This window comes from Lupinus angustifolius, chromosome LG06 (assembly GCF_001865875.1).
Source record: "Lupinus angustifolius cultivar Tanjil chromosome LG06, LupAngTanjil_v1.0, whole genome shotgun sequence".
Classification (NCBI taxonomy): Eukaryota; Viridiplantae; Streptophyta; class Magnoliopsida; order Fabales; family Fabaceae; genus Lupinus; species Lupinus angustifolius.
In genome coordinates, this window is record NC_032014.1 from 30,759,868 (window position 1) to 30,781,775 (window position 21,908).

The following is a 21,908-nucleotide window of genomic DNA, read 5'->3' on the forward strand; positions in this document are numbered from 1 at the left end:
AGCAAATTATGGTCGTTAAATAGTGAAGTTCTTTTCTTATCATAATAACGCCAAAAGAATCGCCGGAAAACAATTTCCGGCAATGGCTCCCACCGTCTCATTCCTTCTCATTATCTTCCTCTCTACTATCACTTTCATTTCATCGGAATCCGTACTCAGATTACCGTCGGAGAACGACCTCTCCGGCAGGCTCCATCAGGTTCAGGAAGACGATGACTTGTACTGCGATAGCTGGAGGCTCACCGTGGAGACGAACAATATTGGACCCTGGAAAAGTGTTCCGGCGAGGTGCGTGAACTTCGTGGCGGAGTACATGGGCGGAGAACGGTACTCGTCGGATTCTAAAGTGATCGGAGAAGTGTCGTCGGCGTTCGCGAAAAGCGTGGAGGTGAATGGAGATGGAAGAGACGCGTGGGTGTTCGATATTGATGAGACGTTGTTATCAAATGTGCCGTACTACGAAAACAACGGATTCGGGTAAGTGAATAATTCAATATATATCATAATTTTGCAGACGTTGGATTTGTTTTCTGACAAATTCATTTTTATGTTTTTGATGCAAAATTGATTTTGTTGTGATTGAAATCATTGGATTGGAGGGGATTTTGTTCTGTGTTTTAATTTTCTGTTTTTTTGGACCTAAGTATTTTAATATCTCAATTTATCAATCATGTGCTTGTTCAACAATTTACTTGACATTCTTATAGCCCTAGCCATATAAACCAGATTCTCTGGTTTGGCTGGGGAATCGCGAATTGGTTCGTGAGTACTGATTCAGAATGCTTTTGCAAATCGATATGCCCGATTCGCATATTGATACTCAGTCTCAAGCGAATTATTATTGAAGATATTATATTCCTCGTCCTTGGCTTTAAGCCGTCATATCTTCAATGAAATAACTCCAACCGCATATGAGAGGAGTCAACAGCCTCCACGGTCGGAAGAAGACTAGGCAAATTAGGGTTAGAATGAAATTAGGATTTTGATAATATTGGATAATGGGTGGTAATAAACTTATTTGGACAGCCCAAAATATTTTGTACTTATATGCGCTCAATCGACATAAAAGTTACATTTTAAAAAAAAAAACTTGAATTGTTTTTTTTTCTCAAAATTTAAATGGGCCTATTTACTAAGTTTTCCATAATCAAATTGATACACTTAAAAGAAAATAACTAAGTTATTAAATCACAAATGACACAAATTAAATATGGAATTGATTCAAAGAAAATTAAAATAAAATACTTTAAAATATATTATTAACTAATAGTCAATTATAATAGTATAAGTATAAAGAACATGTTGCACATATCAACTAAATATACCTCTAATAACACACCGCGTACTACATACTCGTATCAAGGTGAACTGCATAACAGCTTATTATGGTCTTAGATTATGAAATCTGAGTCAATAGGAGCAACCGAGTAACTTAAGCTATCGTAATAGATGGTTAAACATTTCTCTGAATTTAAGATATTGCCATGCTTTAGGCCTTTAGCTGAGTAGTTAGCTATGCTACTCTTTGATAGCATGAGAAGCTTTTGAATAAGGTTGCCGTAACTCAAGTGAGTCACAAGTACATGAAATGGCTATGTAACTAATAGATTTATAAGAGATAAAGATAATCTAACCTAATATTACAAGAGAAATTCAAACTAAATTTAACTAAATAATCATGGGATAGGATAAGTACTCTAACAAATGAGAGCAATACTTAACAACATTAATAATGATAAAACCACTCATTCTCAAAATAAGAATAAGTAGGCAATGTGAGTTCGTCCTAGTGGAGGGGCTCTAGTCTTTTATTATGCATGTGGTTTTGGGTTCAATTTCAGTGTTAAATTTTAGGAACTTATCAAATGCCAGTGGCTCTCTCAAATGTATGGAATTTACTAAATAGATGCTATTCATGGATATCATTAGTTAATTTTTAGCAGAAAGACATCTTTTTGTTTACCAACATGTCTGAGAAACTGAAACACTTCAAAGAGAGTTTCAATTGAAAAACTCTGTAAAGTGATGCAATTAGACCTGACAGTCACAATGACTAAAATCTAAAACTGAAGATTGTTTGTATGTCTTTGGTAAAGTCCAATTTTTTTATAAAAAAAGATTTTGGTTAAGTTCATTATGGGTATCTTGTTTCAAACTCTGGACCACAGGAAAGAGATTTTCAATGAGACATCCTTTGATGATTGGGTGAACTTGGCTGAGGCACCAGCATTGCCAGCCAGTTTGAGTTTGTATAACGAGCTTCTAGAATTAGGCTTCCGGGTATTTCTCTTAACCGGGAGAAGTGAGCTTCAAAGGAATGCCACAGAGACAAACCTTCTCCTTGCAGGGTACAACAAATGGGAGAGGCTTATCTTAAGGTACATAAATATGTGTTCTTAAGAAAATATACAGTTCCGGTTCTTGTAAAATCTTGAACTTCAGTTGAAAATTGAAATGCCTTGTTGATGAAACAGAGGTTCTTCTGATCAAGGAAAACCAGCCATTGTTTACAAGTCTGAGAAGAGAGCAGAGTTGGTGGAAGGAGGTTACAGGATCCATGGTAGTTCTGGGGATCAATGGAGTGATTTATGGGGTCATGCAGTTGCCTCTAGATCTTTTAAACTCCCAAACCCAATGTATTATATTCCTTAAACAGAGAGAGAAATGGCATCTCCAATCTGCATTCAATTTGAATAATGAGCAAAAAATGTGTGCACATTTACCATTTATGTTTAATTATCATTGACTCTTCGAAAAATGTATGTTGAATGATGTATTGACTGTGTATAAATAGTTATACTAATAATACATATATGTTATTCTCTTTCATAGCTGCCTGATGTAATATATCTCAAATTCTCATTGATTTTCAAGGCAAAGTTATGTTTTTACAACATCTTGCAAAAGCTAAAAGCTTAAGGTGCATGACCACTTCGTGTAGATCTCCATTTTCTTCTAAAAGTTTATATCTTGTTGATCTGAATGAGATATAAGATAAGACTTGGTCCTTCACAGGTTTCACCTAACAGTGCAAAATAGCTTAAGCTATTTGGATATTAAACTATTCGGTTATTTAGTATTTTAACCCCTGTGTGAAACCCTGTTAAATTGTTATTGACTATCTTGAATATTATGTAGCCTTAGTCACAATGTTGGTGCGTTAAGAAGAACTAATCACAATCTTTTGGGATTAATTATTGGATTTAACTAATGGTATTTTCTCATTCTATAAGTAATGGTATTTTAGTTGAAGAATATGATTACACTTCCAACAAGTGTTGTTCACAAAATAAGTCTACTGAAATAAACAATCTAACTAGATAATGTCTAACTTTGACAAAATATTAAAATAATCAAAGCCAGAGACACAGGGTACAAAACTTTCCCAATGTGGATTCAAAAATATAAACTATGTTTTTATCCTAGTTACTACTCCACATTACACTTTCCACATTCACATACTCACAACCATTATGAGTTTCTACAACAGCTAAGGTTATTTCTATGCTCTATAGTGATGGACTAGTACTTCTAAACTCTAATAAGGTATTCATCACTTAATTAAACTCTAATTCATTTTAGACCTCCATATAATTAAACAATACCCTTTTCACTAGAGTAAGGAGATGAGTTTAGTATTGGAAAATTGAAAAAAAATGAGGTTTTAAACTTGTTTTAAGGGTTGAATTCTTAACACCCGTTTTCATTATAAAACTTATGACTGTCTTAAATGGGCTTCAGATCACAAAGTTAGGACTAACAGGGAAACACTCATTGCGTACTATACTCATAAAAAGCCTATAACAAAGAACTGGGTTTGGATCCACAAACTACTCTTTTTTAGTCTAGTAATAATCCATGATCAAAGATTATATAATTTATAAGAAATAAATACATTATGTACCTATAAAATAAAATAAGATAAAATATTGTTGAGCATTTTATAATATAAGAATTCATTGATAAAATTTACAATAAATTAAAGTATTTTTTGGGTGAAGAAAGTATTGTTTTTTAATGTATGCAATTTATGATTTTTCTAGATTAATCTATCCTAATAACATTATATATGCTTTATTTATTTGATATTACATTTTGATTTTGATTTTTGAAATAAATTTTTTTTCATTTTATCTATAATGACTGGTCTACCAATCATATCTTGAAAATTGAGAATTTACATAGAGAATGATGCAATTGGCATCTAATCCAAGTAACTACTCTAGTGGTGAATACAATTGATTCATACATGCACAATTTGTAGTAATTTCAATGATACCTTATGGGTATGGTAGCTTGTATTAACTTTCAAGTATTGTCTAAATATTGGTTTATAATAAATAGTGAAAAATAATCAATAGCCAATAAAATAGTTAATAACCTGTGTCTTGAATAAAAATGAGTACACTAAAATTATATGATAAACTATAGTTGGAGGTGAAAACCATGAAGTTGTGGTAGGGTCTTAAAAATAAAAGCAAACTGAAACATGGACCCATGTGAAAGAATGCAAAAAAGTTGGGTAACGAACATGTTGTTATATTCCTATTTTCACTATCATCAGACATACCATGAAACCATAGCTAAATAACACTGCTTACTAGTACTATTATATATCCTCCATTTAAAAGCAACCAAAATCTTCCACAAAAGTTAAAGAACTGAATATCACCTTTTTAGGGATCCTTTAAATTTTAAATATTGGCATGTGGACAGATACACTATTCCCTCTTGCCAATTTCATATATCAACACCCCACCATTTATATTTCCATTCTTGTTCATTTATATTAGTTTAGAACATGCACACAACTCTAATTACTTAATTATAATATGAATTTGTGAAGCATTAGTAAGATTCTCCATGCATTTTATAATTGAATAATTTTTTATAAGGGTGCATTACAGGTATATATCTTGAATTAATAGTTGATTTCAAGAAGTAGAGTTATATAGAAGTATATATATTTTATATTCTAAAAAACAGAGTGTTTTTACATACATGATAATGATTAATTTAAATCTTTGACATATATTTAAGAAAACAACTACTTATGAATCATATTTTCCTTCACATTACATTTCATTTAATTAATAGATATTGGTGATATATTAACTAGTGTGTATAAAAAACCAATTCTTGTTTGGGGATGGTACATAGTAATATTTAATTATAAAAAAGCACAGAAACAAAAGCAACAAAAAAGTTTATTCTTGTCTTATTATTCCCTATCCCTCTCTCTTTATTCCCTTGAGAAACTACAATGAAATTGCCCCCTCTTGTTCTTGATTTTAGCTTTATTGCATGCATGTCCCATGAAATAAAAGCTAGATATATAGCATTAACATGCACCACATTACTCTCTCACACTCACTCACTCTCTGAGATATGAGACAAGTACATCTTTTTTCGAATAATAATACTTCAAGATAAAAATATCGAATCTAACTTAGAATAAAGCAATAAAGAAGTGTCTGTCTCCTAGTATCACTTTCTTTCTTAACAACCAAATAAACAAAAAAAAAAAGGAACATCACCAACACAATGCAACTTGTATTGTTATTCAAAATCAATCTCAAAATTCTCAATCATATATGAATTTTGAACTTTGGTTCCCTCCTTCTTTATGAAAAACATATATACAAATTTGTTAATAACTGTAAATTAAAATTGAATATATGAGTATATATAGCCATTTAACTACTTTGTGAGTTGAAGGGGGCCATCAAAACTAAAAGATCTTCTTGAACTTCATCTCTTAAAGTAAAATTTCTTTCTATTTGGAAAACATCAGCACCAGTAAAAGCTCCAAGAGAGATGTTATTTAGAAAGAGAATGAACATTGTAGTCTATGTTATTCACGAGGCTAGCTAAGTGGAAATGCAAATTTAATTAACTTATTGGTTGCTTCCATATTCTATTCAATGCAAAGTAGGTAAAATAATGATTGATTATTGGAATATATGTAGATATATGTGTGTGCATGTGCATGTATCCCAGCAAACAATACTTAAAACTTATGGCTTTAAATTATGGTTACAATTACATTTTCTTTACCTTAATTGTGGATTTTTAAGAGAAAGTGTGACTAGTTCGATTACAATTGTGATCATAATATGATTTAGGACACTACTAAAACCATGATGTTAGGATTTCAATTGTGATTACGAATCTAAAAATACAATATAACTTAAATCATATTAGCTACATACCACTATTTTAAAGCATGCATATATGTAGTCATCAATTAAGGAAAATATGATAATTTAATATGATTAGGTTGAAATAAATAATAATGTAGGAAGTAACAATGTTGTTTTTGCTAATTAGTGTTTTTTTCTGTGTGCTGAGCAAAAAAAGAAAACTATTCTCAAACTTTAAAGGAACTTACAAGACATATTTCACTATAATAAAAAGTGACTAAGTACAGCACAAGTAACCAGGTGGTTTGCATGTTGCACAAACTCAATGGTATATAATATATTTCTGGTATAAACAAAACAAGAAAAGCGAAATTATACAAAAAAAAATTGAAAATAATAAAACAATATGAATAATAGTAAAGGATGATATATTGTAATAAAAACAGTGATAATTTTGATGCAGCTAGCATAGGAATATATAGGATGCATTTACTTTGGGTCTTTGGTTCTCCCTCTCCATGTGTAGCAGCCTTTTCTTGAGTTTCCTTTCTTTTCTTTTCCTTTGTTTTCTCTTTGATTTGATTTTCCTTCTTTTTCCCCTTTGCTCTTTCTATCTTTCTTTCCAGCTTGTCCCCTCTTGCAAACTCTTACAGTTCCATTGGAAAAGAAAGAAAAAGAGCAAAATTACTATGAATGATTTCATGGTCTTTTTTTGTTGTTGGAGGGAAACTTGAGTGAGGCTTCAATCATTAAGAAGCTTGTATCTATACATGGTTTTTGTTTATTTTGTCTATGCTAATATATGAATATATCTCTCTCTTTTTGTTCTCTTTTCTCTTGCTATCCATGATGATGATGATGATGATCGTCTAGGTTGCCAGGGTCTGGCCAGTAAGAAGAGTACTTCAACCATTCAGCCTCTTGTGGGTTTGTGATGGATGATTCCTGCAAGGGAATCTCCAATAAAAAAAAGTGTGGGTTAGGGTTTGTGCAATATTTAATATGAGAAAAAGATATATATACTGACGTGTAAGAATTTTTTACAAAAATAAAATTAAAATAAAAGATAAATAATACACTGATTGGGCATAATTCTTTGTGTATCGATATTATCTTCATTTAACATATGTAATCGTTTTTTATGGAAGGATAAAAAGATTTATTCATAATGAAAAGAACTTTGAGATCTAATCCTCAATAAGATGAAAAGATATTAAAATTCCACCAAATCATTTGAACTGTGAGAAATCCCAAGACTAAAGGATAAAAAATATAATAAAACCAAAGCAACCAAATGAGCAAAGAAAAACTAAAACTAAAACTATTTACTAACTAAAAACAAGATTACTTTGAAACTAACTTAACTTAATTTAATCGAGTAAGGATCATTTCCAATATAGGATAAACAAGTTTTTTAAAAACAAAAGAAAATAATTACCATGACAATAAAATAACATTTTTGTCATGAAAATAAAATGATAAATAAGAACTTCCCTTTTCAATTTAATCATATTCTTTGGAAGGGGAAGAGGAGGGGGAGGGAAGCATGAAATTGGAAATTGATATGTGTTCCTTATATACACCATACAATTAAATGTTGGCAAATATTTTTGAACTTGATCCTAGAAAGGGTTCTTGTTTTTAAGAATAAAAATATTATATTATTATAAATAAAATAATAAAGTATCATAATAATATATTTTAATTTTTTGGAGCATTTCCATCTCTAAAGAGAAGATCCTTACTCACATTTATTTTTCTAAAGCTAGTTAGATTTGGACACAAAAAGTTGTACAAAATGTGTGCTATATACTTTAATTGTTTGTTAAAATGATAAGGTCAAGGGCATGCTTTTCCTATTTTATTATATAAAAATGAAAATATTATTTTGGCGTGCAAATATTATTCTTATTTTCCTAGATGGCCTATGAATGAAAAAAAGTCACAACCACCTTTTTCCAAATCTGAGCTTGTTTATACACAAGAACAAAAAAATGGAAGGCTAATTGAACATTAGAAGCAATGGCCAATGGGTCAAAATGGAGCAGAAGAGAAATTTTTCCCTTTGAACTTCCACACTGCTTCGGTCCCACATTCTATCTTACTATTTTTGCTTTCTTAATACTCAAAACAAAAGCAGAAAAATGTTTCATTTGATTTATTTATTCTTTTATTGTTTGCCAACTTTTCTCTCTATTGTCATTATGAGACACAAAGTGCATATAATTCCGAGTCAAAAAGTTGTTTGTTACCTCTTTGATATCAGTTGAAGTGCCCTCCATAATGAATTCCTCTAAACCAGACGCAGACCTTGTTCCTAGATTATGATGTTGTTGCTGCCATGTGTATATGTAGATATAATAGATGCATTTCAAAGGTCAACAATTAAATTCAAAACACACATTTTAATCATCATGTTGAAAAACAATCAAAAAGTGAAAAGAACACAGTTTCATGCTTGTGATTTATTAGTATCAAGCACTCAAAAAGGTTGACTATAAAAATGTTAATGAATCATGCACAATACCATGCAGACTCACTCCATTTTCATTGCACTACCCGACCAATCTTTTCTTTCTTTTTCTAAATTTATTAGTAAGAATATTAGGTTACATAATCATGATAATCAAATTTCTTCTTTTTTTAAAAATAATATTGATATTCGAGCATTCAAAAAATTTCATCATTCCTATATTACAATTTTTTTCCAAAAACAATTAAATAAGAAAACATTTATATTTTACAAATATAAATGTTTCTTATATTATAGTTCGTAGCCGATCTCACGTAGAATTTAGGTTTCTTATATTATTTTTTTAAACAAGTAAAACAAAAAGTTGAGGCATTTCTATAGGAATTGATGAATACAGCACCAAGAGTCAGATATCAAATATTTATTAAATACTAACTTCATAATTTCTATCGTACGTGGCACTTTTGTTTAAGGATTCGATTGAATGTAGACATTTTTACTATTTGGGTATCATGAAAAATAATTTTTACGAAAATTAAGAAGGGAAAGAAATCATAATAATGTTTAAGAAATGGGTTTGAGTGATGAATAATTATATACCTGAAAATGTTGATTTTGTTGGAGCATAATTCTAGAAGCATGGTAAGGATTATCGTCGAGAATGATGGATGTGTGGTGAAGGGGAGGCGGAGAGATAAGTGTAGATATTGGATGTGAAGGCCTATTCATATGAAAAGCTGATGTTGTAATTTGATGCTGCACATGTTGCTGTTGATGTTGTTGCTGTTGTTGCTGTTGTTGCTGTTGATGTTGATGTTGCTGATGATGATGAGCTATAAGTTGGGGTCTATGATGTTCATGTACTTCTTCACATGAGCCTGATGCTTGGATTTCTCTTGCTGTAGATGCTTCTCCTATTCCAACCTACAATCCACACCCTCATATGTAACTTTTAACCATATAGATATATGAATATCACCCAATTTTTTTGCTAGCTAGGTTGTCTATTATTAACCTTAGAATATTGTTTCACTTACCTTAAAATAAGGATATCATTTTTTTTATATATAACCTATCTCACGTTAGGAATTAAACTTTTTCGGGTGCTTGACTGTATGACATTTGGTCGATATGATATATAAGGATTCAGTAAAGTCTTTTACCATTAAACAAACGTCTTATTGCTAAATAAGGACATCATTTGATGTCTATTTGATTTTTTTTATGAATACTTTGAAATATATATTTAGAATTATAATAAAAAATAAGTAAAAGATAAAATAAATATAGTGTTCAAAAGTTGATATACAAATAATAGAACTTATCAAATATATATTTTTTCCATTTTTTATGAGCTTATCCTTTTCATTTCCTTTTCAACCTATGTAGACATATTAGCTCTAACTATGAAATTGTGCCTTGATTCAATTAATAAGTGTTATCTTTAGTGATAAGTAAAAGTAAACAAGTAGTGGTTGGGCTAACACTACTTTATAATCCAGTAAGGTCCATGATTTCATGCGGTATATGCAAGCAATGGTTATACTTATAAGTCATCAGCAGCTACATGTTTTTCACCTTTTTATGCATGGAAATCAAATTTATTTGAACAGCAACATAGATTATAGGTTAAACATAATTTTCATTGAGCATCTTAAGGATTGAATATGAGTGATATATAAATGTACCTCATGATCAAAGCTTTTTCTGAAAGGCATGAAGGTGAAATGATGATCAGATTTAAGATGTTGTTGAATATCCAAGGGATGAGTGAAACTTGTTATTGGAGGAGGGACACCAACAACAACAGACATTTCATCTCTATGAGTCACTATTTCCTTTGAAGAAGAACAACTTCCACTTCCACTATCCTTTCTACCACTATTATTATTATTATTAGGTACTTCACCACTTCCTTCACCAGTTGTTGCTGCACTTCTATCACCCCAATTACACTGTCTTGGTTGTGTTTGGTAGAATATCTTTGACACCACAAGCTCCCCTTCTTTCTCTTCTTCATTCTGGCCTAAATGGTATTGATGCATAACCCAACTTGTCTTCTCAGGTTTTCTGTTTTTACCAAAATTGGTGTAGAGGACTAGAATTTTCTTACACCCTTTCTGTTTTCCATTCACCATTACTGGCCTAGTCTTACCTGTCTTGTGCCACCTTGTTTCTCCACCTTGCAAGTCACACTCATTTTGTATCTTTCTTCTCTTTCTTGTTCCAGTTGTATAAGCCTTTGAGGGTCTGTGGAAAAAGTGTCTGCTTAATCCATCTCTTGTTACTCCTACAAGATATGTCACACAACACACAAAATCAAACTTAGGTTGGCTTAGGTCAACTGCATAATCATAATACCAAAACACCATTTTCATTCACTGTAAGTTTCTGCTAACTATTATTTATATATACATATAATAATTTTTTTATTTTTAACTCATATGAATAATATATATATATATATAACTTTTACATTATCGTCACATTTATATCAAAGTTGCATTTATTGTAATTACAAAGTATCTTGAAAAATAAGTCGTCATCCTAATTACAACGTATTGTAATTGTGATACAACGAAGTTAGCTAGAAAACGACAATATTGTGACGTCAATTACGGTTACAAATCTTAATGAGAAAGATGAAAGTTAAAAAGAGGTGAATTTATTTGGACTATTTGAGCATATTTCACACCTGGAAGTTTCTCAGGATGGGTGTAACAAATACCATCTTCTCCTTCAATAGTAGGAATGAATTCATCTATCAAAGGGTGTGATTTCATATTCTTGGACTCCACTTTTGCTTCAAGGTGTTCTATTAGTTCTTGATCTGTTGGATCAAACTTCACTCCAGCTGGTAGGCCTACCCAATCCTGCACTCTCCATTCAAGTAATTCAAATCAAATAAAGAAAGAAAGCAAAAGAAGAATATAACAGAAAATAAAATAAAATAAAATAAGAGAGATAAAGATGATGAAACCTTTTAACAAATACTAATAAAAACAAAAACATACAGACATATACATGTACCATATGCTATATTTTTTTGTTATGAAAGCTTTTGGTAGAAGGCAAGAATATTATTATTGAGATATGGGTTGAGAAGTGCTTTATCAATATATTTCTTTGCTTATAAAAAATATATTATTGAGATTATTTTTTCATACCGGTTTTGATTCAAATTTGTGTCCACAACCAGGGCACTGCTTGGATCCACAAAGTTGGTGCTCTTCAAGCTTTGCATCTATCAGATCAGAGCTACTCACAGAACTCATGTTGTTGTTCATCTTATTCATTTTGATGCAGTATTTGAGAAGATGCTATATATCTCTCCTTTATGAAACAAGATGATGTTTGAGTATTTTGAATTCTTTCTCTACTGAACAGTTCACAACTCAGCATTTGTTCTCTATGCAACAGAAAAAATACAAGAGTTTTGTTGAGATAGATCATAGGAAAAAGTTTTCCAAAAGATCAATATAAGAAGAACTTGATAAAAAGCATATAAGATCATTAAGAAGTTGGTTTTTGCTGATCATTTTTTTTCAAGTTTATGAACTATATACACAGAAATATAGACTTGAGAATATGATGATCTGATTGATAAACTAGAAAACAGCACAAATCAATAATTAAAGAGAAAATCTTGAATACACACACACAATAAAAAAGATAAAAAATATTAGTTCTCAAGCTGCATATATATAATATGTGACTATTCTAGAGAAGAAATGAATTGATAACAAGAAAATCTGTATAAGCCAGATGTAAATATGCAAGGAAAACAGGAAAAAAAGAAGGATAAGAAGAGAGAAAGAAGAAATAAGGAAGAAGAAAAGATGGAACTATAAACCTGCTTTAACCATGAAAAACACCATAGTTCCCTCTCTACTTTAACTGAAGCTAGCAAGTAGTGAGAAAAAATAATAATGATAATAAAGGAAAAGGTGGCAACTGCATCAAATACACACATATATAGTAGTACCTTTAATTTATATATTAATTTAACAAGGGCATGTATCATGTATATAGAAGAGGTTTATGTATGAGAAAGAAAGAAAGAGACAAAGAGAAAAAGTGAAGCTGAGAAACAGGATAGAAAGAAAGAAAACCAGGTTGGTTTTGCTTCTCTTTCTTCTCTGTCCTACGTAAGAAGATCATCTCTATTGATAAAGAGATAAATAATTATTTTTTCTAGTATTTTCAATAACAAAAATATAATTTCATAGTAAATAAAATGATAAAAATATCATTACATATTACTTTTTGTCTGTTATTATATGGTATTTATCTCTTCATTATCCTTGCGGATACAAATACTATACACTCTACACCTTTCTTTGAAACTTGCTTGACTACAAAAGTAAAGTAAAATTCCCACTTTATCCTTGCTATTCATCATCTTTTGACGCGCTTGAAATTATATTTATAGAGATATATGTATTTTAATTTTTAAGGTAGTTCAAATAATTTTACATATATGAGGGGATAATTTGTATGGTTAATATGAGAACGCCTCACCCCAAAATTTTATATAAAAAACAAAAGGTAAAAGATAATTTTTATGGCTAAGATGAGAATGGTTCACACGAAAAATTTGCCTAAAAATAAAAGAAGGCACAAAACCACCACGTCGCTATATATTAAGGTTGCCTATGTATGTTTAGTACTATGTTTATTTGAACATTAACCATATGATCTAAATGATGCTTTACTCATATATTTATTTCAATATTAATACACGTATTTATATGTTAACTAAATATGAAACTATAATCTGTATGTCTAAGATGAGAAACGCCTCACCCAAGAATTTTGCCCAAATGCAAAAGGTACAAAAATTTATTCAAGATTTTGATATGTATGCATATATATATATTTAATGCATGAGAATACAAACGTAATATTAAAAGGTAGGACTTTTTTGTGTTTTCTTTTTTTTTATAGATATTTTGTTGGCAGAATTAGTGAGAAGGATGATTGACGATGCAAAATTAATAAGCATGACGAATTAACTAATCTAAATGTTTATTCACTATTCCAATCATTGTTAATCCTTAATGTTAACTTTGTATTATTAACTGTTTTTCCTATTAATTTTCTCCTATAATTGCTTTGGTTTTGGTTGTTTGTTACCTTGATAGAATAAGTACTAATAAATGATTATAATAATAATAATGTGAAATAGTCACTTCCTACTACGTGTCACAAAGCTTAGAACCTTGAGTAATAACAACGGTATCTGGCTATTTTAGCATATAACAGATTAATATCATATATATAATAATAAAGGCAAGTTTTTTGAAGAAAGAAGAGAGTGTGTGACACCAAGAAGAGAGTGTGTGATAGAAACTCACATGGGCATTGAAGAGTTGGAGTGGTGATAATGATGCTTTTGCTATGAATGTTTTGCACAAACATAAGAGTAGAAGAGATGAGTAGTGGGAAGTATTACAAGGTTGCTTGATAAGCAAGATAAAGCAGTGTACTTGATGGACCACAACCTTCAACTTCTAATTATTATAATAATCTATTATGCTGCTTATAAAATTAAAAATAAAGTATAAAATCTATGCTAAATCACATGTTTTTAAATAAAATAAGTTTATGTATGTAACTTGGACTAGAAGCACCAAATAGTTTTATAAACATCAGAAAATATAACATACAAATGTTAAGATTCAGTTCTGTATCAGAAAAAAATAAAATTAAAGAATATATTTAAATTGGTCCCTAATAAAAACTAAATTATTAATAGCTTAGAGTTTCAGAAGAAAAACATTAATGGACAGTACTATTATTATCCCTTTATTTTATTTTGCTATCTTCTTCCATTCATCCTAGTGTTACTTAGAGCAACCACATTCTATATTGTATGTTCATAACATTCAGCATAAAAATGTTCTTATTGTATATATATTATTACATTTGTTAGTTTTTTTTTTAAATAAGAAGATCTTGGCCAAGGAAAGTTAGGTGAGAGAACAAAAATTAGGCATAAATATTAAAGTGTGTGGTAGGTTGTGGGATCTAAATAAAAATAAGAATGACGTTTGATATTATGTGGAAAAAGGGTTAATGTTGTTCGTATCTCATAATGAATTATAATAAATTATAAAATAATGTGTGATACTCAAATAAGAATGAAATGATATTATCCGTTATATCTATTTATGTTAAGTATTGATCTTAGACAAATTATGTAGTGTTGAAACATATAAGAAGTAAAAGTAGAGCCACGCCACTATATATGTGTGGGTCCAGCATGGAAATGTTATGCCCCCATAAAATATCCTAAGCAGATGATGGCTAGGTTTCACGTTTATAACAACATTCTTTGTAGCAGTCAAGTTAAAAAATGATGGAGGGTCCCTAATGATGTTTGCAGTATACATACATGGTTATGATTACCCCTTTATCTAGTTTCTTTTTCCTATTTTTGTTTTTCTTTCTCCTTGCAATTTGCAAGCTTTGCTTTTATTTGATGGTGCTGAAAATGAGTAAGGAAAATAGAATTTTTGCCTAAATATCATAGATAGAGACCTAAGGAATATATCCTAATCCTATCTTAAGGGGGTATGTATATATAAGAGATATTTGGACCAAGCCAAAAACCATAAAAAATATTCTACTTGTAAAATATGGTTTCACATTATGAATTATGAAAAAGTAAGGTGAAAAGAAATAAAAATTAGAGGATCAAGATGCTTTCATTATCCATTTAAGTTGACCTTTCACTGAACAAACCATGGAGCATAGTAAGCATCATCCTTGTTAATGGATAGACAAGTGTCACACAATAACATACAAAATGTAATATGTAATAACAATTTCACCATTTTGTTTATCATGAAATCACAATTTGCCACTAAAAATATGAGTAAAATCAACTATTTGTCACTCTATTAATGTAAATCATCCTTATTCGGAGCACACATATCCTAATTAATACAGTTTCATCTCCTTGCAACCTTGTTTGATTTGCATGAACCTTATCAAATATTCCACTGTTTATAATTTATATTTGTCATCTATAAAATGGTTTGGTGACAAATTCCCAAGGAATATAATCTCTTATACTAATGATAATTATAGAAGAAAAAGGAGAGTTTAATTTTATACACATAAATATTCCAAAATTCTATTTCTTTTCCTGCATAATCTTTAAGAATATTTCTTTTGGGGTACTACATTAGTACAATTTTGATACTTTGTTTATGTACATTCTAGAGTGCTAAGGAAGATTTAGCCCATTTTAGTATTATTTCAGAAACAATGATATTTAATGTTATCCACTTTTATGGAAATGTTATCCTTTAATTGATTTTTTACATAGCTAATTCAATTATAAAAATTGAATTATTCTTATGACCAAAAGTTATTAATTAACATCAATAATTAATATAATACAGGACACATAGCCCACAATACAAAACCTTTTCCCATCTTTGAGGAATAATAAATCAGAGAGTTCTAGTTTCCAGCTACAACCTTCTTCATGATCATGTCAAAGTATAATATTTTAATGAACTCTCAAATTTCTTACCAAACTGTTAAGTAGTTTCCATTTTTCACCATCAACCAAAATATGTGTATTAAAATGTAGCATGTTATCTATTAAGACTTAATATTATATATATTATTTCAAAAGCTAGAGTTCAAGTTGCACAAAAAAAAGTATGGTAACCAACATGTAGATGCTAATGAATGAATAATCACATATATACATTATAAGAGATCAATGCATACATCGTTTTCTCTATTAATATATGATCTCATGTTTGATAAGAGAAAGTTTACTACTATAAGTTATTGGAAATTACAGATGTGGGTATGACCAATGATGTTATGGGAAACATAAAAGTTTATTATCAGTTTTTCTCATAATTGCTTTCTTCCATCTTACTAGTCAAAATATTGGTTTTGACCAAGCTAATTTGTTGAACAAGTTATATATAGCATAAGAAAGAAGAAAAACCATGGCTACTTAATTTTGGCAGGAAATGGCATGCATGTTGGATATGTCAATAGTCATGAAGAATTAATAATTCTTGCAAGACAAGAAAATCAAATACTTCAACATAAGATGCCACATATAGTATATAGTTTTTTCAGACATATAATAAATGTAAGCAACAATTGTACATTTCATGCTAAAACCAACACATTTCCTTATCCATTTCTTCATTCTTGGTGGGATAGACTTTGTATTATATTTCAGTATAAAAAACTCCGACATTGTCAGTGAAAGCAGTTACGAATATTCATGTGAATAGTTTGAAATTATGAGTCTGAAGGTCACTTTTTGGATACTGAATATTAGCTCCTAAGTGCTCTGCTCTGTGTTATATATATATATCAGTTAACAACATTTGTTAGAATAAGGTTTCTAAGGTGTAAGTTGGAAAAGGTGCATTAAGTAAGAGGTATTTTTTCTTGATAAATGTGAAGATGGCAAAAATTTATATCCAATGCTGAAATATGTATGCTGACTGGCCATAGAATCAAGATTGCTCATGAAAAATCTGCATTCATTAGATTACTTGAGTGATTCAATATAGATTACTGTTATGTTTAAAGATAGTTACCATGTAATTGTGCAGCATGTTTAGGTTTGTGTTGGTTTATATTTGCTCTAATTCAACTGATGGATAAAACATCTTAGAAAAAGAAAAAGAAGGGCATGCCTAGTGATTTCTGCATCATTATTGGTGTTCATTGCTATTATTCTGTGTACAATAAAGTAGAACAGTTAATAGCTGTTTTTCATTATGAATAAATATAGGACTGTTTCTATTTCTTTTATTTCTCTTACTTCCCTTGTTGTATGAATGAACCACCTATTTTAGTTGAAGGGAGGTGGGTGAAGATTAACTATTTTATTTTAGTTTCAATTTTGTGGACTTAGCTTTCAAAATGAGTTTCCCATAATTGAATATTGAACCATAGGTACAAATCATGCAAGTTCCATTAGTATCCATGTATTTGTTGAAAGGAGATGGATGAAACATGCACAAAACATTGAATAATCTATGAGGCTGTACAAAAAAGGCAGGGCGCGGTGTAGAGATTTGAATCCGAGTGTTCGTACTTTTCAACCCGAATTGATCAATAATTAAGCTGCAGCAGGACATCCACCCTTTCTAGGGTCACTTACTGCTGTTAGAATGCCAAGCTTTGTATGTGAATTGGTGTATTTACCAATCTTCCTATTCATGTTAATAGGGGGTTTAATAGTTTGGACAATAAGCTGAGTGATAGCTAGTGCTGGAGTCTCATTGAGTTGATGACCTCTCTCTTCTAGGAAAAGCCTGATTTCTTCGGAAAGCTCAATGTGTTCGCCATCATAAGCGGTCAAGTTCTCGTAGCGAACCACATTTGGTATTAGCTGCATATGATAAATATTCATATTAGATTGCAGTTAGTTAGAACTTAGAAGCGTCAAAGATAAAGAAAATCCTTTGAATGAAAGACTAGTATTAGAACCTTGTGATAGATCCTTGGGCTCTGAACTGCTTCCAGAGGATTCATTCCCTTGATGAAATGATTCAGAAAGACTTGAACCACTGCTGGTATAATGTTCATTCCACCGCTGCCTCCGATTACACCAACCAACCGGTTATCCTGCCGAAGAAAAGTAAGATAAGGCTCCTTTCTCTCTGAAAGTAAAGATGTTTATCATTTGCTTATCAAATTTTAGCCATTTGTGTCAAACTTCACAATGAGCAACCTGCAAGCAATACCTTTGTGATGATAATAGGAGTCATGGAAGACAATGGTCTTTTGTTTGGTTCGATGAAATTTGTCGGAGCAGGAGGTAGTTTATCAGGGGATATCTCAGTAGGTATAGAAAAATCATCCATCTCATTGTTGATCACAATACCAGTAGAAGGCGAAAGAACACCTGAACCAAAATGACTGTTTACGGTCGTCGTCATTGATACAGCATTTCTATCAGCATCCACAATACATAAATGACTTGTTCCATCATCTCTAAGTTGACTCCACCTGCCATGCATAGTTATAAGTAGCCTTTATATCAAGCAAAAGGGAACTCTTTTTCGTACATTGATACATGACCCGAACCTGTTAATATAGTACTCAGGAGGGAAAGTAGTGTTGTCAAGTATCTTGTGCTGAATATTTTTGGCAAAAGATGTAGAAAGCATGTCAGATACAGTACCACCAATGCTCACAAAATTCGGGTCACCTAAGTTCATTCGTACGGCATACATGTGTTTCAGGGCTTCGATTAGTCTATGCAGTCCGAGTTTTCCCTTTGCAGCATCAGGACTTCCATAGCTTTCCAAAATGTTTAGTACCTGTTCATGTCAATGCCAGATATTGTTCTCTATTTAGTTTATTCCATCAACAACACAACAGAAAAAAAAAAGACTAAAAAGTAGAATATAACATCATGTTTTGTCTTGTTCTATCATGTTTTGTCTTCATTCATACCAAAAACTTCCAAGGACTCATTAAAGGCAACATAAAACACAAATTTCTAAAGAACAAAATAGATACAACAAACAAAAGTAATGATAGGAATCTACCCACCAGAGAAAGACCAAGTGTTCCACTTGAAGGAGGTGGCATTCCATATATAGTATATCCCATCACATTCACAGTCACTGCATCTGTTATTTCCACCTTGTAATTGCGCAAATCCTCCATTGTTAAAATACCACCAGCTTCTCTAACATCCTTTACAAACTTCTCACCAATGGTTCCATTGTAGAAAGCTTGTGGCCCTTGCTCTGCCACTGCCTCCAAGCTGCGACTAAGTTCCACATTTCGACACAAATCGCCTTCTTTTAACATATTTCCGTTAGGTGCATACACATTTCTTAAGCCAGGATCATTCATTATCTTATTTGAATCTTTAGCTAAGCAATTTCCAAGAGTTGAAGACACTAGAAAACCATGTTTAGCAAGTTTTGTAGCCGGTTCGAATAATGTTTTCCATGGTAATCTTCCATGCTTCAACCATGCTGCATGAAGACCAGCTAACTCACCAGGAATTCCCATCGACAAGGCACCTGATTTCTTATCTTCCGGATTGTTCTGGTACATATTCTGTTCATTGACAATTTGACATTTACACAAATGTGAGTTGCATTTGTTAGAATTTGTGAGGAAAATGATCAAATATTCAGAATCTGCTAGCTTTCAACATGTATCACAGTATGAGTACAAGTAAGCTGATAGAAATAAGGGGAAATGAAGAATGAAGTCAACGGCATTATAATCGTTTGATCCGAATAGCCAACCTCGGCTAATGAGGAAAGACTTGGTTATTAATATTGTTTTTATTGTTGTCAATGAAGAAAATAGTAACAAAAAAGTGTCATTTTCAATTCATTTGGTTCTTATATACTCCACAACAAACATTGCTTATATCTTTAAGAGAAATGAGTTTGAAATCAAAGTACTTTGAAATGTATGTATATACAAAGAAGACAAAAAGTAAATGAGAGATGGAGGTAAGTTATATGGTATGAAATAAGATGTTCAAAACTTGATTTTCAAATAATAAGGCTCTATCTTCAATTTACATGTTAGTTTGTTTCCAATTGCTTAAGAAATTTCAATGATGAGATTTAACAACTTGAATGTTTTATCAGAAAGAGTTAACCTCAAACCTGTGAGGCAGCTGAAGGAGCGGTTTCTCTCATGTCAAAAGCATGGGTTTCGGATGTCGAAGACGACCGAACAACCATGAAAGAACCACCTCCTATACCACTTGAGACTTGAAAAACAACACCAAGGCATAATGCAGTTGCAACTGCAGCATCAACAGCATGACCACCCTGCCTAAGAATTGAAGCACCAATTTCAGAACACCTACCTTCATCAGCTGCAACAACTCCTGCTTCTGATTCTACAATGTTTGTCACTCCCTCATTATATTTCTCTGTTCCTCTTAGTACCCCGAAATCTAAACTTGTGTTGCTTATCACTTCTAGCCCCACAACTGTGCAGAATTTTGCCAAAGTCAATATGAATCATAAGTTCTAACACAGATTTTGAATATATCAATCTCCAATAGATCTTTTTTTCTAGGTTCTGCTCCACATTGTACTTATGTTTCATAACATTTGTTGTAGTTGTATAAAATAATAGACGCTATGCAACAACCAAACCTTAATAACAGTCGACCGAATAGACTAAATAGATCGAACTACGTCATAAATCATGTTAACGTGACAATGCACGAAAACTAAGTCCTTAAAACTTCTAAAAAATAGTGGGTATGCTTTGATTCCATTTATATTGGTCTGTTCAAAGTCATTTAAATCAAAAAATCATTTCTCCCAGATATGATCATCGTTGACTTTTCATGGAATGAATATGAAGGGAAGATGCTTTCAACAGTTTCACATATTCTATCTATTCATAATACTAATACTATAAAATAAAAAGAGCATCTTAGCTTATAAATAAAACTAATTTGAGAAGGGAAATGAATAAGAGAAAGAGAACTAACATGTGAGAACCAAAAAGGCTAGAAGGAAAAAGATGTGAATAATGTTCCATGTGTGCTTATTATGGTTTAAAGCATGTCCTCCCAACAAAGGATAATAATCCATAATACCATGCACTGCTTCACTGTGATGTGAAGATGATATTGAAAGAAAGAAAGAAAGAAAGAAAGAAAGAACAAGAGTTGTTAAGCCACTTTGTTGTGTTCGTTAATAACAGCAAAATATTACTTTGTTTGACATGTTTTGTTGCTTCTGCAATTAACTGTGTTCTTTTATTTGTTGGATATTTCTTATCATCATATTCACTCATTAATTTCATGCTCTATCTTCAACCAAATAATTTCCTTCTTTCTATGTCTAACAATAATCATATATCTTCATACCATATATAACAAAATATTTCTCTTATAAATCAATCATTAAAACTCTATATAATATTTTATTTATTTATTTGATATATATTTATCAAAATTCAATTGATGGTAATGGCTTAGATACTTAGGTATAGAGAAATAACATAAAAGGTCTCAATTCCAAGTTATAAGAAACTCTCTCACATGTTTTCATAATTTGAATATGATTTTCTTGAATCCATATATTTATTCCATCCCTACAATTGGTGAAATTAAAATATATTGTCTTAAATTGAATTTGTGATGATACACAAATAGCTTAAAGATTGCATGTGATAGTCTATGATTGTGTGAAAAATGAAAAACTTATTAAATTGTTAGTTTTTTTGTTTCCCACATGTATCGTACTAGAGGCAATCTTGTCCGAGCCGGGAACATCCACAGTTATGTGGGG

The 21,908-nt window shown here is 31.1% G+C and overlaps 3 protein-coding genes across 7 annotated transcripts; 1 reads left to right on the plus strand and 2 right to left on the minus strand.

Annotated features, from left to right (window-relative positions):
* On the plus strand, nt 43-2,938 carry LOC109351086 (acid phosphatase 1-like). The gene is made up of 3 exons (XM_019592426.1): nt 43-477; nt 2,169-2,378; nt 2,475-2,938. Exons 1-3 carry the CDS (start codon nt 83-85, stop codon nt 2,650-2,652), a joined length of 783 nt encoding a protein of 260 aa, XP_019447971.1. The 5' UTR covers nt 43-82; the 3' UTR covers nt 2,653-2,938.
* LOC109351089 (NAC domain-containing protein 73-like) lies at nt 6,555-12,722 on the minus strand. 4 transcript variants are annotated; one of them, XM_019592432.1, is made up of 7 exons: nt 12,602-12,722; nt 11,784-12,025; nt 11,312-11,489; nt 10,305-10,906; nt 9,217-9,540; nt 8,396-8,479; nt 6,555-7,100 (listed from the first exon to the last, which is right to left on the minus strand). In XM_019592432.1, the coding sequence occupies exons 2-7, from the start codon at nt 11,910-11,912 to the stop codon at nt 6,984-6,986; spliced, it is 1,434 nt and encodes a 477-aa protein (XP_019447977.1). In that variant the 5' UTR covers nt 11,913-12,025; nt 12,602-12,722; the 3' UTR covers nt 6,555-6,983. The 4 variants fall into 4 exon arrangements, with proteins under 4 accessions (XP_019447977.1, XP_019447976.1, XP_019447978.1 ...); XM_019592431.1 differs by lacking the exon at nt 12,602-12,722 and adding an exon at nt 12,470-12,589; XM_019592433.1 differs by lacking the exon at nt 12,602-12,722 and having other exon boundaries at nt 6,555-7,088; nt 11,784-12,592.
* LOC109351088 (gamma-glutamyltranspeptidase 3-like) lies at nt 17,526-21,440 on the minus strand. Of its 2 annotated transcripts, XM_019592429.1 has the most exons (8): nt 21,330-21,440; nt 21,104-21,225; nt 20,259-20,590; nt 19,174-19,692; nt 18,703-18,938; nt 18,360-18,624; nt 18,103-18,240; nt 17,526-18,004 (listed from the first exon to the last, which is right to left on the minus strand). In XM_019592429.1, the coding sequence occupies exons 2-8, from the start codon at nt 21,204-21,206 to the stop codon at nt 17,732-17,734; spliced, it is 1,866 nt and encodes a 621-aa protein (XP_019447974.1). In that variant the 5' UTR covers nt 21,207-21,225; nt 21,330-21,440; the 3' UTR covers nt 17,526-17,731. The 2 variants fall into 2 exon arrangements, with proteins under 2 accessions (XP_019447974.1, XP_019447973.1); XM_019592428.1 differs by lacking the exon at nt 21,330-21,440 and having other exon boundaries at nt 21,104-21,317.